Here is a 17679-nt window from a genome sequence, read left to right as displayed (position 1 = left end):
GTTAGCCAGGACAGTCTCTATCTCCTGACCTTGTGATCCGCCCGTCTCGGCCTCCCAAAGTGCTGGGATTACAGGCTTGAGCCACCGTGCCCGGCCAAAATTTTTCTATTTTTAGTAGAGATAGGGTTTCGGGCCGGGCGCGGTGGCTCAAGCCTGTAATCCCAGCACTTTGGGAGGCCGAGACGGGCGGATCACGAGGTCAGGAGATCGAGACCATCCTGGCTAACACAGTGAAACCCCGTCTCTACTAAAAAATACAAAAAACTAGCCGGGAGAGGTGGCGGGCGCCTGTAGTCTCAGCTACTCAGGAGGCTGAGGCAGGAGAATGACATAAACCCGGGAGGCGGAGCTTGCAGTGAGCTGAGAACCGGCCACTGCACTCCAGCCCGGGCAACAGAGCAAGACTCCGTCTCAAAAAAAAAAAAAAAAAAAAATAGAGATAGGGTTTCACCACGTTGACCAGGCTGATCTTGAACTCCTGATCTCAGGTGATCCACCTGCCTTGGCCTCCCAAAGTGCTGGGATTACAGGCGTGAACCACCGTGCCCAACTCATATAAAAGCTCTTGATATAACAATGGAGAGAAAGGAGTGAGGAGGAGGAGAAGAATGAGGAAGCATTGAATCTGGTGTTCACTGGCAGGCGGGAACACTGACAGGTGTGTAGGGCAATCAGAGACCTTGCGGGGAGGGCAGGGGAGTCTGTTAAAGAAAGGGGAGGTGGAGGCTGGGGCCTGACTGGGTTATTTTTAGAGCTGCTATCTTTGTCTGCATCTGCTAAATTATTAAACTGAGATCACTTCCTAGAGGATGCCAGGCCAGGTTGCCAGGGAGAGGCTGAAAGGGAAAGGTTGGATCTCTTAGCAGAGGCCTCAAATATTCTAGGCTGGGAAATAGACTCCTCAGGCCTTGACCCCTTCCCCGCCCCACTCTCAGCTGATGGAGGGGATTGGGGATCCTCCTTGGGGCCACAGCCATAGTCACGGTCCCCTCCGCAAGGCTGTCTCTTCTGGCTGTTGTCCTGGAGGCAATAGATACATATTGAACCAGACTCTGGAACCTGGTCCCATCGCAGCTGCCTCTTCTCTTTCAGGGTCTTGAACTCAAGCCACAGGTTTTGAGTCAGATAGATACAACCAGATATGACCATAGATATGTGAGATCTTGGGCATATCCTTGCATGTATCAATGTCCTTGTCTATGCCATAGATATTAGCCGTTCCACTTCTCAGATGAAAACCCTGAAGTTCAGAGAACAAAGGTGCCTTTCTCAGGATGGCATAGCTAGAAAAGGACTGAACTATGATTCAAACATAAGTGTTTCTGATTTCAGGCTCCTTTCCTTTATTATTTCTTTCTTCTTTTTTTTTTTTTTAATTTTTTTGAGATGGAGTTTCGCTCTTGTTGCCCCGGCTGGAGTGCAATGATGTAATCTTGGCTCACTGCAGCCTCCGCCTCCTGGGTTCAAGCAATTCTCCTGCCTCAGCCTCCCAAGTATTTGAGATTACAGGCATGCGGCACCACACCTGGCTAATTTTGTATTTTTAGTAGAGATGGGGTTTCACCATGTTGGTCAGGCTGGTCTTGACCTCCTGACCTCAAGTGATCCTGTAATCCCAGCACTTTGGGAGGTCGAGGCGAGTGGATCACCTGAGGTCAGCTGTTCGAGACCAGCCTGACCAACATGGTGAAACCCTGTCTCTACTAAGAATACAAAAATTAGCCAGGGGTGGTGGCGGGCACCTGTAATCCCAGCTACTTGGGAGGCTGAGGCAGGAGAATCGGTTGTGAAGAGGTGGCCTGCCCCTCCACACCCATGGGCGTTTATCGTTAGGTGGAACGAGAGACTTGAGAAAAGAAATGAGACACAGAGACAAAGTATAGAGAAAGAAAAAGTGGGCCCGGGGGACTAGCGCTTAGCATACAGAGGACCCACGCCGGCACTGAGTTCCCTCAGTATTTATTGATAATTATCTTTACCATCTTAGAAAAAGGGAAGTGACAGGATAATAGGATCATCGTAGGGAGAAGGTCAGCAGTAAGACATATGAATAAAGATCTCTGTGACATGAATAAGTTTAAGGAAAAGTGCTGTGCCTTGATATGCATATGCAAACATCTTCATAAACCTTTTTAGTGCATAAAGAGCAGCATTGCGCTAGCAAGTCCCGCCTTTCACCCTAAGGCGGTTTTCTCCTTTCTCAGTAAACAGAACGTACAATCGGGTTTTATACCGAGATGTTCCATTGCCCAGGGACGGGCAGGAGACGGATGCTTTTCTCTATCTCAACCGCCAACAACCGCCAAGAGGCCTTCTTTCCTCTTATACTGGTCCTCCTCAGCACAGACCCTTCACGGGTGTCAGGCTGGGGGACGATCAGGTCTTTCCCATCCCACGAGGCCATATTTCAGACTATCACATGGGGAGAAACCTTGGACAATATGTAGCTTTCCTAGGCAGAGGTCCCTGTGACCTTTGGCAGTGTACGAGTCCCTGGGTACTTGAGATTAAGAGAATGGTGATGACTTTTAACCAGCAAGCTGCTTTCAGGCACTTGTTTAACAAAGCACAGTCTGCACAGCCCAAAATCCTTTAAACCTTGAGTCACCACAGCACATGTCTCTTGCAAGGACAAGGTTGGGGGTAGGGTCACAGATTAACAGCCTCTCAAATACAGAACAAAATGGAGTCTCTTATGTCTACTTCTTTCTATGTAGACACAGTAATAGGCTGATCTGTCTTTCTTTTCCCCACAGGTTGAACCTGGGAGGTGGAGGTTGCAGTGAGTTGAGATCGTACCGTTGCACTCCAGCCTGGGTGACAGAGTGAGACTCCATCTCAGAAAAAAAAAAAAGAAAAAAGAAATAAAGAGAGAGAGACAGGGTCTTACTCTGTCTCCCAGGCTGGAGTGAGTGCTGTGGTACAGAGGCTGCTCACTGCAGCCTCAAACTCCTGGGTTCAAGGGGTGCTCCCACCTCAGCCTCCCATGTAGCTACAGGGGTGCACCACCAAATCTGGCTAATTTTTAAAAATTTTCATACAGACAGAGAGTCTTGCTGTGTTGCCCAGGCTGGTCTCAAACTCCTGGCCTGAAGCAATCCTCCCATCTTGGCCTCCCAAAGTACTAGGATTATAGGCATGAGCCACTGTGCTTGGCCTATTCTTTTATTTATTTATTTTTTTGAGATCGGGTCTTGCTTTGTTACCCAGGCTGGAGTGCAGTAGCAAGAGACAGGTCACCGCAGCCTCGACTTCCTGGGCTCAAGCGATCCTCCCACCTCAGCCTCCTGAATAGCTGGGACTACAGGCATGCACCACCATGCCCAGGTAATTTATTTTTATTTCTCGTAGAGATGAGGTCTCACCATATTGCCCAGGCTGGTCTTGAACTCCCAAGTGCTCAAGTGATTCTCATGCCTCAGTCTCCCAAAGTGCTGGGATTACAGGCATAAGCTACCTTGCCTGACATCCTATTCTTTTTTAGTATTTTAGAATTTTATTTGTTTTCCAGATTTTCTACAAAAGGAATGTACTTTATAACTTTTATAAAGATCAGAAAAACACAATAATCATTGTAGTTTAAAGATGGATTTCCTCATTCCAGATGTTGTGTTTGCTGGGCTGGATGTGCACTAATAGGTGGTGGACTGTGGCTCCTGTCCACTCTGAGAGTGTGGTGCTCAAGCCAGTTAAGAAAGCTGACAAGAAGCTGGGTGCGGTGGCTCACGCCTGTAATCCCAACACTTTCGGAGGCCAAGGTGGGTGGATCGCTGGAGGCTGGGAGTTCTAGACCAGCCTGACCAACCTGGAGAAACCCTGTCTCTACTAAAAATACAAAATTAGCCAGGCATGGTGGCTCATGCCTGTAATCCCAGCTACTCGGGAGGCTGAGGCAGGAGAATCGTTTCAATCTGGGAGGCGGAGGTTGTAATGAGCCGAGATGGCGCCATTACACTCCAGTCTGGGCAACAAGAGTGAGACTCCATCTCAGAAAATAATAAATAAATAAAAAAGAATAAATGAATGAATGGAGAAGGGGACTTCTCCATTCTCAGCAAGCTCTACCCTTGTGTGTTATTTCTCTTTTCTTTCTTTCTTTTTTTTTGAGACGGAGTCTCACTCTGTTGCCCAAACTGGAGTGCAGTGGTGCGATCTTAGCTTATTGCAACCTCTCCCTCCCAGGCGCAAGCAATTCTCTGTCTCAGCCTCCCAAGTAGCTGGGATTACAGGCACCCACCACCATGCCCGGCTAACTTTTTTGTATTTTTAGTACAAACGGGGTTTCACCATCTTGGCCAGGCTGGTCTTGAACTCTTGACCCCGTGATCCACCTGTCTCTGCCTCCCAAAGTGCTGGAAATACAGAGGTGAGCCACCGCACCTGTCCTACCCTTGCTCTGTGCCCAAACTGTAGTGCAGTGGTGTGATCTTGCTCACTGCAACCTCCGCCTCCTAGGTTCAAGTGATTCTGCTTCAGCTTCCCGAGTAGCTGGAATTATAGGCATGCACCACCACGCCTGGTTAATTTTTCTATTTTTAGTGGAGATGGGGTTTCGCCGTGTTGTTCAGGCTGGTCTTGAATTCCTGACCTCAGGTGATCAGCCTGCCTCGGCCTCCCAAATTGCTAGGATTAGAGGTGTGAGCCACTGTGCCCGGCTGTGTTATTTTTCTTTTCTTTTCTTTCTTCTTTTTTTTTTTTTGAGACGGTGTCTCGCTCCTGTTGCCCAGGCTGGAGTGCAATAGAACAATTTCGGCTCACTGCAAACTCCGCCTCCCGGGTTCAAGTGATTCTCCTGCCTCAGCCTCCTGAGTAGCTGGGATTACAGCTGTGCACTATCAAGCGATTCTCCTGCCTCAGCCTCCTGAGTAGCTGGGATTACAGCTGGGCACTATCAAGCGATTCTCCTGCCTCAGCCTCCTGAGTAGCTGGGATTACAGCTGTGCACTATCAAGCGATTCTCCTGCCTCAGCCTCCTGAGTAGCTGGGATTACAGCTGGGCACTATCAAGCGATTCTCCTGCCTCAGCCTCCTGAGTAGCTGGGATTACAGCTGGGCACTATCAAGCGCTTCTCCTGCCTCAGCCTCCTGAGTAGCTGGGATTACTAGCTGTGCACTATCAAGCGATTCTCCTGCCTCAGCCTCCTGAGTAGCTGGGATTACAGCTGTGCACTACCACACCCAGCTAATTTTTGCATTGGAGTGCAGTGGCATGATCTCAGCTCGCTGCAACCTCCGCCTCCCGGGTTCAAGTGATTCTCCTGCCTCAGCCTCCCGAGAAGCCAGGACTACAGGTACGCACCACCACGCCCAGGTAATTTTTTGTATTTTTAGTAGAGACGGGATTTCACCATGTTGGCCAGGATGGTCTCCATCTCTTGACCTCACGATCCCCCCGCCTCAGTCTCTCAAAGTGCTGGGATTACAGGCGTGAGCCACCACGCCCAGCTAGATTTTTGTATTTTTAGCAGAGACGGGGTTTCACCACGTTGGCCAGGCTGGTCTTGAACTCCTGACCTCAGGTGATCCATCTGCCTTGGCCTCTCAAAGTGCTGGGATTACAGGCGTGAGCCACTGTGCACGGCCTACATTTTTCTTTTTTTTCTTTTTTTGAGACGGAGTCTTGCTCTGTTACCCAGGCTGGAGTGCAGGGGCGCGATCTCCACTCACTGCAAGCTCTGCCTCCTGGTTTACGCCATTCTCCTGCCTCAGCCTCCTGAGTAGCTGGGACTACAGGCGCCCGCCACCTCGCCTGGCTAGTTTTTTGTATTTTTTTTTTTTTTTTTTTTTTTTTTTTTGAGACGGAGTCTCGCTCTGTCACCCAGGCTGGAGTGCAGGGGCGCGATCTCCACTCACTGCAAGCTCTGCCTCCTGGTTTACGCCATTCTCCTGCCTCAGCCTCCCGAGTAGCTGGGACTACAGGCGCCCGCCACCTCGCCCGGCTAGATTTTTGTAGATTTTTTTAGTAGAGATGGGGTTTCACCATGTTAGCCAGGATGGTCTCGATCTCCTGACCTCGTGATCCGCCCGTCTCGGCCTCCCAAAGTGCTGGGATTACAGGCGTGAGCCACCACGCCCAGCTAGATTTTTGTATTTTTAGCAGAGACGGGGTTTCACCACGTTGGCCAGGCTGGTCTTGAACTCCTGACCTCAGGTGATCCATCTGCCTTGGCCTCTCAAAGTGCTGGGATTACAGGCGTGAGCCACTGTGCACGGCCTACATTTTTCTTTTTTTTCTTTTTTTGAGACGGAGTCTTGCTCTGTTACCCAGGCTGGAGTGCAGGGGCGCGATCTCCACTCACTGCAAGCTCTGCCTCCTGGTTTACGCCATTCTCCTGCCTCAGCCTCCTAAGTAGCTGGGACTACAGGCGCCCGCCACCACGCCTGGCTAGTTTTTTGTATTTTTTTTTTTTTTTTGAGACGGAGTCTCGCTCTGTCACCCAGGCTGGAGTACAGTGGCCGGATCTCAGCTCACTGCAAGCTCCGCCTCCCGGGTTTACGCCATTCTCCTGCCTCAGCCTCCCGAGTAGCTGGGACTACAGGCGCCCGCCACCTCGCCCGGCTAGATTTTTGTAGATTTTTTTAGTAGAGATGGGGTTTCACCATGTTAGCCAGGATGGTCTCGATCTCCTGACCTCGTGATCCGCCCGTCTCGGCCTCCCAAAGTGCTGGGATTACAGGCTTGAGCCACCGCGCCCGGCCGTTTTTTGTATTTTTTTAGGAGAGACAGGGTTTCACCGTGTTAGCCAGGATGGTCTCGATCTCCTGACCTCATGATCCGCCCGTCTTGGCTTCCCAAAGTGCTGGGATTACAGGCTTGAGCCATTGCGCCTGGCCCAGCCTACATTTTTCAATTCAGACGAATGTTTATTGAGTGCCTTATGGGGCCAGGCACTCTACTTGACTTCAGGGGATTCTAGTGATAAGCAAAACCAGTCAAGAGGAGAGACTATTAATAATTAACAATAAACAAATACATATATATGACTCATGGGAAATACCCAGAGGATAGCAGCAGGGAGCATTGTCGGAGAACAGGGAGGTAAGGAGTGACCATGGAGTGGGTCATAGCTGTGTTTGAATCCTTGCTTGGCCATTTACCTGCTGTGTGACCTCGGGCAAGCCTCTTCACTTCTTTGGGCTTTGGTTTCTCATCAGGAAGAGAAGGCTATCGATCTCCCTTTCTTAGGGATGATATCACGAGACAGAGAACATTCATTCCTCCAATAAATATATATTGTGCATCTTCTCCCACTCAGACAAATTACTTGCCCAAGGTCACCCAGATGGGCAGTGTGTGTGGGTTTTGAACCCAGGTCTGACTGGTTCTCTGGATCTGGCCAGTGGTGGGGGGTGGGGATAAGTCCTAGTCTTCTTCCCCTGAATCAGTCCTTCAGGAGTTGGGAGCAGTGATCTGCCTCATGAAGGCAAAACACTTGTCCATCTCCCCACCACCATGGCAATGAGGGGCTTCTGCCCTGAGAAAGACCTATGGTTGCATAACACAAAAGAGACTGTTCAAAGGGACGTCATCATTCAGCAGGGCAAGCCTCCTTGCTGGGGGCAACCTGGTAGCTCCTGAGCCTCCGTCATCTTCACTGAGTCCCTCAACTCTCTGAGTTCCCATGCCCCTCACTGAACCTCCCTTCCCCCATGGCGAGCCTCTGCCAGCACCTTTACACACACTCAGCCCCTTCCCTGCACTGAGCCCCAGCAGTCACTGAACAGTTCTTCTTCCCCGCTGACTGAGTCATCCTCCCAAACCCTCCCCTTCCCCTCACTGAGTCTCCACCACCCCTGGTCACTGGGCACCCTGCCTCTGACCTCCTCCCTCCCCAGTCCCTCCACCCTTCCTTTTCGCTGAGCCTGGCGCCTCTCACCCACCCGCCTTCCTCTCCCAGCTGCTTCTGAGCTGCCTCTTTGGAGCCCAACTGTCTCGCCCACGAGTCCCCATCACTCAGTCGCACTCAGTCTAAGACACCTGAAAGCACTTAGAGAACATGTGTTCGTGGGGGGAGGATGAGGCTCTGTCATCATCCTGCACATCATGCAAGCATGCCATCTGCCTCCTCTTCAGGCTGCAGCAGTCACACTGGCCACATTTTCCGCAGGTCCTCCTGAGCCCAGGGTCTGCTGCAGCCCTACCCAATCGGGTTCAGGGCTGGTTTCTGTACCCCCGGCCCTTGCCCCCACCCAGCACAGAGACCTCCCATCTCTGATGGCACCTTCAAGTAGATGGAAACTGAGGCAGGCCCATGATGTCTGGGCCAGTGTTTGGTATGACAGCTTTATTTCTGTTGGGGGAAAAGTGGGCAGGGCTCCATTCTATCATTTGTCAGGGCCAGATGAGATGCGTCAGATAAAGTCCCACATAAGGAACGTCCCTCCACCAAGAGGAGTAGACCCAGGTATCTGAGCCCCCAGAGGGCATGAATGACTGAGCTGGTGTATTTCTGTCCAGATTCAAGAATCTGGATTCAGCCACCAATTGGCAATATGACATTGGGGAAAGCACTACTGCCCTTCAGGGTCTCAGTTTCCCCTTCTTTATTTATTTTTTGAGATTGAGTCTTACTCTGTCGCTCAGGCTGGAGTGCAGTGGCACAATCTCTGCTCACTGCAACCTCTGCCTCCCGAATTCAAGCGATTCTCCTCCCTCAGCCTGCTGAGTAGCTGGAACTACAGGGGTGCGCCACCACACCTGGCTAATTTTTTTGTATTTTCAGTAGAGACAGGGGTTTCACCACATTGGCCAGGCTGGTGTAGAACTCCTGACCATAGGTGATCCACCCACCTCGGCCTCCCAAAGTGCTGGGATTACAGGCGTGAGCCACCGCACCTGGCCAGTCAGTTCCCCGCCCCCGGCTTCTTCTTCTTTTTTTTTTGAGAGGGAGTCTTGCTCTGTCGCCCAGACTGGAGTGCAATGGCACGATCTTGGCTCACTGCAACCTCCGCCTCCCAGGTTCAAGCGATTCTCCTGCCTCAGCCTACCGAGTAGTTGGGATTACAGGCGCCCACCACAACGACCGGCTAATTTTTTTGTATTTTTAGTAGAGATGGGGTTTAACCATGTCAGGCTGGTCTTGAACTCCTGACCTCCCCGCCTCGACCTCCCAAAGTGCTGGGATTACAGGCGTGAGCCACCGCGCCCGGCCAGTTTCCCCCTCTTTAAAAGGTGTAGGAACACCCGCTGGGAGGAGTAAACACGAGCCGGGGCAGGGAAGGAACTCTGCACACCGTGGGGTCTGGGACTCCTCTGTGATGCCACCAAGGTTTGCAGGCTCAGCGGCAGCGCTGAGGTATTAGTTCTGCGAATAAAGGGCCCTACCTATCGTGGAATCAGCCCAGCCAGATCCCCGTCCCACCCGGACGGCAGTCGCCCCTCAGCGTTAACCCTTCCACTGCCCCAGTGAGATGGGAGAAGGGGGTCCTGGAGAGCCCTATGGCCCTAGAGAGACCGGGCATAACTGATTCGGCCAAGGGCAGCATGAGGTGTGGGAGGAGCACTGCACAGTCAAGCACAACGCAGTCAAGCCTCCTGCGTTCTAGCCCAGGCTCTCTTCGCACAGAGGCCTTAGGTAAGACCCTCCCCCGGATGGAGACCGGATTCCATGATTTTCTAAACACCAGCTACCAGAGCTTATGACTCTGAGGGGCCAAACCAGGGAAGATGAGGCTCCCTTTGCACCCAAAATTTGGGGAGAGGCGAAAGAGGACTGGATGCCCTAGCGGGGCAGAATCCGACGAAGGGCAGGACCTGAAGGGTTTGGGTAACGCCCTGAATGCGCAGAGGTGGGGGCGGATTCAGGGCGTGCCCGTCTCTGATTGGCTGTGCCGCCCGTCGCTCCGCCTCGTGTTCTATAAGATGCGCAGGCGGCGGGCGCGGCGCTGGGGTGAGGGCTGTGGCAGTGTCTCGCTCCTGAGGTTCCCAGTGCTCACCCTCCCTGCGCACCTACAGCCGCAGACCGCCGGGGGGCGGGGGATGCCGGGCTGCCGCATCAGCGCCTGCGGCCCGGGGGCCCAGGAAGGGACGGCAGAGCCGGGGTCGCCGCCGCCGCCCCGGGAGCCCATGCCGTTCTCTCAGCCCCCGCCCCCAACTCCGACCTTGACCCCTACCCCGACCCCAGGTCAGTCCCCGCCGCTGTCGGACGCAGCCGGGGCTTCGGCAGGCGCGGCCGAAGGCCAGGAGCTGCAGCGCTGGCGCCAGGGCGCTAGCGGGGTCGCGGGGCTCGCCGGCCCCGGAGGGGGCTCTGGCGCGGCGGCGGGGACAGGGGGCCGCGCGCTGGAGCTGGCCGAAGCACGGCGGCGGCTGCTGGAGGTAGAGGGCCGCCGGCGCCTGGTGTCGGAGCTGGAGAGCCGCGTGCTGCAGCTGCACCGCGTTTTCTTGGCGGCTGAGCTGCGCCTGGCGCACCGCGCGGAGAGCCTAAGCCGCCTGAGCGGCGGCGTGGCGCAGGCCGAGCTCTACCTGGCGGCTCACGGGTCGCGCCTCAAGAAGGGCCCGCGCCGCGGCCGTCGCGGCCGCCCCCCAGCGCTGCTGGCCTCGGCGCTGGGCCTGGGCGGCTGCGTGCCCTGGGGCGCCGGGCGACTGCGGCGCGGCCACGGCCCCGAGCCCGACTCGCCCTTCCGCCGCAGCCCGCCCCGCGGCCCCGCCTCCCCCCAGCGCTGACCTCCACGCCTGGACCCCTGGCCGCCCCGACAAGCTTCGCCGAGGTGCCGACCGACCGACTGATCGCGGACGCAGGCTGCATGGACTACGGATCCGCAGGAAGAGACAGTGGGGGGCCAGGGGCCCAATAGAGGAGGCTGAGGTGCGGTCTTAGCGGCTGGTGCGTTCGAGGGTCAGGGCGTGTGGGGGGCTGGTCCAGGGCCGCGAAACTCCCTTCCCTGGAGCTTCTGGCGTCTGCTGGGTCCTTAGTAAAGCTGCCACGTTCTGTTCCCGCCTCTCCCCGACCATCTGGGGAGTGAGAGGTGGTAGCACGAAGTCTCCATTATAAGAGTTGGACTCTTGACGGGGCTCGATCCCATGAACGGGTTGGCTGCAAACTTTTACCGTTTGGAACCTGCGGCACGGATGCAGCACCCCCAGTCCTCACCCCTACTTGCGTGGCCTTTCCCGGGCCCCTCGGAGCTGTGAGCAGTCTTGCCCTTGAGGATGCTGCTTCCTGGCGTCGTCCAGCTCCATGCCTTCGGGAGGACAGAATAATGAGGCCCCAGGGTGGGGTGGGGGCTGGCACAGGGCTGTACCGCTGAATTCCCCTCTAGGCCTGTTTCACCTCTGGGAAGACGGAATCCCAGAGAGGTTTAGGATTTATTCTCTTCATACTTAGGCCCTTCTTCTAGGAGACAGCTTGTCTTATGCCGTCATGCAGGTTCGCTAAAATTACGGCCTGACTCAGATAACCAGGACAGGATGTCTAGCACCTCCTCACCCAGGGACCCTTACATAGTAGAACCTAGAGGCTTAACTCCCAAACTGTCACTAAGATGACTTGGCCCGGGTGGAACCAGGTGGTACCCTTTAACAGGCCTCAAGGGGGCAGGTATGGCATCATCTTCCAGAAAGGGGGGCCTTAAAGAGCCAGATCTGAGGTGAGATCTGCTTCTCTTCCTGTCCAAATGCCCTTCGGCCTCCCATTCCTCTGTCTCCACTGTGAATGACCTGGTGACCGTATTGCTGCTCACCAGCTGAGTTCATTTCACTCTCACTTGTCAGTCTGTGAAGTGGATCTCTTCACCTTCCCAGAGTGGCTATGGTGATGTCAACACAGGGCAGAGGTCCTTCTTCTTCCCCCCTAAATCATGGAAAGATAATTTATTTTTTTGTTGTTGTTTGTTTGTTTTGAGACAGAGTTTCACCCTTGTTGCCCAGGCTGGAGTGCAACGGTGCGATCTTGGCTCACCGTAACCTCCGCCTCCCGGATTCAAGCGATTCTCCTGCCTCAGCCTCCTGAGTAGCTGGGATTACAGGCATGCATCACCATGCCCAGCTCATTTTGTATTTTTAGTAGAGACCGGGTTTCTCTATGTTGGTCAGCCTGGTCTCAAACTTCCGACCTCCAGTGATCTGCCCGCCTCGTCCTCCCAAAGTGTTGGGATTACAGACGTGAGCCACCGCACCTGGCCGATAATGTATTATTTTAACTCACAGCTGGAAACAGGCACTGCTTTTGCTGATAGAGCCATGAACTAATTAAAGTCCTACTTTTGCAGAGTGAAGAGGGGATTTCTCAAGGTCACATGCCAGTGAGGGAAGAACCAAGGTTCCTGGCCTGTGTGTGCACCTCCCACAGTACCCTGGACAGGGGCTAGGGAGAGTTGTCCTCTGGATCCTGTCTGCTCTGTGACTTAGAACAACTCTGCCCCCTCTCTGGGCCTCTTTCCTGAGTTGCTTCTTGAGTCAGGGAATGAGGTGAAGTGGGGAGGATGCTTCCTCCCACAGGAATCTGGGAGGGTCAGGTGCACTGCTCTGACAGGCTGAGGCTTGGGGCCCTTACCGGATCCTCCCTCATCAACCCTTCTCCCTGGATACCAAACTTTTTGGCTGGTTTCTCGGCTAACAGCCAGGCTTTCCTGAACGCTTTCTTAGCTGGGGAAGGGAGGTTCAGGAGGGGGTCTCAGAGCCTCTGACAAAGCTAGGGAACCCCAGGGAAGTAGTGAAGGGGGCAGTGCCATCCTCTGGTCTTTCCAGACAGAGACACCTTCCAAAGCCACTTGGGTCATTTGGGGTCTAGAGGCTTAGAGAGGACAGCACTTCTTGGAAGGAGCTCAGCTCAGGTGCTGGGCTGCAGCCAGGATGGTTTGTTTTCTGGGTTGCATGGGAGGGGACACTTGGTCCAGAGAAGCTTTTAGCTAATGGTGTAAAGTGCTTGGTGCCATCACCATTTTGACTTTCTCCAGGATTTATTTGTAATCAGCTTGTCCCGATTTGGGGGTGGGGTGGGTGAGTAGAGAATTAGAGATGACACTGGCTAGTGTGTATGTGTGAGGTGGGGGGTAGTAAATGGAGATTGGTCCTGGTGTCACAGGCAGCTCTGCACCCTCCCTCCACTTCCAGATGTCCTGCTGCTCCTCATCAAGCTTCCTGGCCGGGGCACACACAGGCAGACTTTTACGCCAGCTCCTAGTTAGTGCTATGTCCATTACTCCATAGCCAACTAACAAAAGGCACCTTCCCACACCTGCCTGACCCTCCAGGGGCCCCTCTAGAAGCTTACCCATCTGGCTTTATTCAGGCTGGGTGCAGTGGCTCATGCCTGTAAGCCCAGCACTTTGGGAGGCCAACGAGGGCCAATCACTTGAGGTCAGGAGTTCAAGACCAGTCTGGCCAACATAGTGAAACCCCATCTCTACTAAAAATAACAAAAATTAGCCAGGCGTGGTGGCGGGCGCCTGTAATCCCAGCTACTTGGGAGGCTGAGACAGGGAATTGCTTGAAACCAGGAGGTGGAGGTTGCAGTGAGCCGAGATTGCACCACCACACTCCAGCCTGGGCAACAGAGCAAGACTCTGTCCCCCCCCCCAAAAAAAGAAAGAAAGCTCACCCATCTGGCTCCATTTTCTTCTTAATTAGCAAATATTGATAGGGGCTCAGAAAGCAGAGCCAAATCAGAGGGTCTCTACTTTTAAGGGCTTATGTCTGCTAGCCCTTTTTCTAGGCAGCAGCCTTTCCTGGCTGTCACCATCCCAGGGGACCCCTTGAGCAGTTTGTTGGAGGGCAGCTGTAGCCCTGGACAGAAGGCTGACTTTCAGAACACTTTCTTGGTGGCCCTCAGCTCTGGGGACAGGACTGAGTACAGGGATCTTGGGGGACCTGTGCATGGAGGACACTGACGGCCACCAGTGAATGTATATCAGCAAAGGGAAATGAGGGGAACAGGAGCCTTTCTTCAGGCTGGTGCTTGGGGCTGGGTTCAAGGTTCTAATCTAGGTACCTGCTCCTCAACTGGATAACCATGTGGGCGGTGCCACCAGAGGGCAGTGTGGGGCTGCTCTCTCGAGACAAAGGAGGCATGGCCTGGAGCAGGTTCAGTCCTTTATTTTTGTTTACTTATTTATTGTTGTTGTTTTTTTTTTTTTTTTTTGAGACGGAGTCTTGCTCTGTCGCCCGGTCTGGAGTGCAGTGGCCGGATCTCAGCTCACTGCAAGCTCCGCCTCCCGGGTTCATGCCATTCTCCTGCCTCAGCCTCCCGAGTAGCTGGGACCACAGGCGCCCGCCACCTCGCCCAGCTAGTTTTTTGTATTTTTAGTAGAGACGGGGTTTCACCGTGTTAGCCAGGATGGTCTCGATCTCCTGACCTCGTGATCCGCCCGTCTCGGCCTCCCAAAGTGCTGGGATTACAGGCTTGAGCCACCGCGCCCGGCCCTATTTATTGTTTTTAAGACAGGGTCTGGCTCTGTCGCCCAGGCTGGAGGGGTTCAGTCCTTTATTGTTCCGGCTCCCCAGTCATCCCTTTCCCCAGTAGTCCCGGGGCTTCATAGACATTGGGCTGTAGGGGTCTGGGAGAACGAGCAGGGTAGTCATGGTCGGCACAGCCCTAGAGCGGGAGTGTAGTTCTGGGGATAGCTTCCTGGATGGAGTGGGACTGGAGGCCAGAGCTGTGCCTAGGGGCAGGAACCCTCTTTGAAAGGGGAGCAGAGGAAGTTCCTTTGGCTGGGCTGAACCTGGAACCCCAGGGAGAAGACCCATTAGGAAAGACTTCCAGGAAAGACAGCCCTTGTTGGGGGTCACTATCAGGATAAAAGACCAGAGTCATTTTGTATTCACAGATTTGTTACACTAATTGATCAGAACTTAGGGTCCCACTGCCAGTGGCAGCCAGAGTTGCCTCTTAGAGATTAGGCTGGAGCCACAGAACATGGCAGAGGTGCTCCAAGCCTGTAGCCACTCCCCTTCCCTAAGCCTGTCGGCGGGTTCTTTGAGAACAACTTGGGTGCTCAGGCTTCTCAGAGCTGAAGGAGAGGCCTGCTGTGCAGGAGGAGGTATTTGGGAAAGCTTGGAGATCCCCAACCTACTACTTCCCCATTGGTCCTTGACTGCACCCTGGCCAGGGGCGATGGGGGAAGGGAACCCTTGGTTCTGGAATAATAACCACCTCTTCTATGCCAGGCCCCTGAGCACTTTACACCCATTAATCTGTTTCGGTCTTCCCAACCACTCTGCAAAGTAAGGGTTATTATTCCCATTTCCACAGGTGAAGAAAGAGGGAGGGCAGGTGACTTGCCCAAAGACATAGGAGCTGTAAGTGGGGGATCCCTTAAACATTAGGCTATATGGTGATTCATTTATCAGGCTAAAGAGGGGTCCATTTAGGGGGATATCTGGGCTCCCACATTCAAGGCTGTGTATAGTGACCCCTGGTCCTTGGGTCTTGGAAGGGACATGAGATGCTGGAGGGGTGGCAGAAGGTGCCCCTCCCAGAGTCTAGGCACACCCCAACCTGGTTGGGCCTTCAGGGGTGAGTCAGGCTGAGTCAACACACCTGGCTTCTGACGGTGGGCCAAGGATGCTAAGGGCTCAAGCCTCCCAAGGGCTTGCTTTGGAGGGCTGCCTCCTCTCCCTGCAGATCTGGGCTGGAATATTTGGTGTCAAGGCGACCAAAGAGCCTGGAATGGCAGAGGAGGAGGATGACAAGCTTCATGGTGGGGGCAAAAAGGGCTGCCGGGGGAACAAGACAGACCTGAGATTTAGTCCTGGCCTGGAACTCCTCAGCTGAGGGACCCTGAGCAATGCCTTCCCTTTTCTGAGCCAGTTTCTTCTGATTTTTTGTTTTTGTATTTTTTCTTTTTTTTTTTTTCAGATCCAGACCTACAAATGTTTTTGTATTTTTGAGGGGAGCTAGGGAGTAGAAAACTTGAGTATTACCTGGGTGCGGTGGCTCATGCCTGTAATCCCAGCACTTTGGGAGGCCGAGGCGGGCAGATCACCTGAGGTCAGGAGATCGAAACCAGCCTGGCCAATATGATGAAACCTCATCTCTACTAAAAATACAAAAATTAGCCGGGAGTGGTGGCATGTGCCTATAATCCCAGCTACTCGGGAGGCTGAGACAGGAGAATCGCTTGAACCTGTGAGGCGGAGGTGGGCAACAGGAGCAAAACTTGGTCTCAAAAAAGAAAAAAGAAAACTTGAGTATTAAATGAGAAGTCATACTAAGTACCTGGCACATAGTAGAGATCCATAAATGATGGAACCAATTTGCCCAGCCCTGGAGAGGCCTCCAGGACAGATCCCCAGGCAGCGTGGGCCTCTGCTTCTCTAGAGCATCACCATATCAGGAATCCCTGGAATGGGCCCTGGGGAACTCCATAAGGGGAGAAGTGGAGGAGGGGCAGGCTTTTCATCCCAGGAACATTCCATTCTAACTGCTCAGGCTAGGGGATCCCAGCCAAGGACAAAGGCCCAAGGAAGCCTCTGCTTCCCCAGGAGCCCCATTCCATACTATTGCCTCCTGCATCTTCTCTCCACAGTGCCTGCCGTCCCCCCGCCCCACAACCTCAGGCAGATTTCAAGTTGAAGGGTTTGGGTGGGGCTGGGTGGCTGTGGGAAAGAGGCCATTAAAGCTCTTGGAATTATTCTTTCCAGCTCCTTCCAACTCCTCAGAGCCTCCACTCTATGGATCTGGACTCCTGGATTCGGCTTTCTCCCTGGGCACTTCTTTCAGGAAGACGTTGAGAATTGACCTTACACAATCCCAGCGCCGTCCTCACAGGAGCCTTTCACTTCACAGTGGCAAGGGGCTGGTTCTGGGGAACTGGCCGATGCTCTTAATTTCTTCATATACCCCACGTTTGACTTTGGCTTACACTGTACAACTGGAGATGTTGCTACAGGTCCCTGAGATGCAATCAGATCAAGCGTAGCAAGCATTGCCAATGGGAAACTCAAAAGAATTTATTTTTTTTCCCTTTCCCCCACCCCATCCCTGGCCAAGAATTTCTTTTAAAGATACCCTCATCTGGCCGGGCGCGGTGGCTCAGGCCTGTAATCCCAGCACTTTGGGAGGCCGAAGCGGGCGGATCACAAGGTCAGGAGATCGAGACCATCCTGGCTAACACGGTGAAACCCCGTTTCTACTAAAAAATACAAAAAACTAGCCGGGCGAGGTGGTGGGCGCCTGTAGTCCCAGCTACTCGGGAGGCTGAGGCAGGAGAATGGCGTGAACCCGGGAGGCGGAGCTTGCAGTGAGCTGAGATCTGGCCAGTGCACTCCAGCTTGGGTGACAGAGTGAGACTCCGTCTCAAAAAAAAAAAAAAAAAAGATACCGTCATCATTCTTAAACAACACTCTTAACCCCCAGCTGGGGTCCCCATTTTAGTAGATGTCATTGCTTCAAGTCTAATGGCACCGGGAGGCCTGTTTGAGGGAAAACTTTAGTTTGAAAAATCCCTGTTTCCTTCATCCACTGCCCTTGTTCTCTCCACATGGGAGTATGCCTGTAGCCCCTCAGAAAGATAGTCTGCTAGCTTCTAGGGGTTGGGATGGGGGACACACCTTTTTCTCAGGAAGAAGTGGTGGCAGTGTAAAACATCTAAGCAAAGTTTTAAATGAAAAAAAGGAAGCACATTTAAACATCCTGATAATGGAGGGAAGGGGGCACATTTACACACAGCCCAGAACTTGTAGAATTCTGCGAAGTGAATGTATATTGAATTAGTCTCCTGCCTTATACATTCAGGAAGAAT

The 17679-nt window shown here is 53.4% G+C and overlaps 1 protein-coding gene across 2 annotated transcripts; it reads left to right on the top strand.

Moving 5' to 3' along the window:
• Positions 1-9877: 9877 nt before the first annotated feature.
• TRNP1 (TMF1 regulated nuclear protein 1) lies at positions 9878-17002 on the top strand. 2 transcript variants are annotated; one of them, XM_033227611.1, is made up of 2 exons: positions 9878-10823; positions 16580-17002. In XM_033227611.1, exon 1 carries the CDS (start codon positions 9980-9982, stop codon positions 10661-10663), a length of 684 nt encoding a protein of 227 aa, XP_033083502.1. In that variant the 5' UTR covers positions 9878-9979; the 3' UTR covers positions 10664-10823; positions 16580-17002. The 2 variants fall into 2 exon arrangements, with proteins under 2 accessions (XP_033083502.1, XP_033083501.1); XM_033227610.1 differs by having other exon boundaries at positions 9878-10805; positions 16580-16943.
• The last annotated feature ends 677 nt before the right edge of the window (positions 17003-17679 follow it).

Source organism: Trachypithecus francoisi, unplaced genomic scaffold (genome assembly GCF_009764315.1).
Source record: "Trachypithecus francoisi isolate TF-2019V2 unplaced genomic scaffold, Tfra_2.0 Lachesis_group12, whole genome shotgun sequence".
In the NCBI taxonomy this organism is placed as follows: Eukaryota; Metazoa; Chordata; class Mammalia; order Primates; family Cercopithecidae; genus Trachypithecus; species Trachypithecus francoisi.
The sequence above is the reverse complement of the archived record's forward strand: the minus strand, read 5'-3'. Positions and strand labels throughout refer to the sequence as shown.

Bases quoted from the DNA above. Each gene is read 5' to 3' on its own strand.
- TRNP1 (XM_033227611.1), top strand. From the start codon at position 9,980: ATGCCGGGCTGCCGCATCAGCGCCTGCGGCCCGGGGGCCCAGGAAGGG.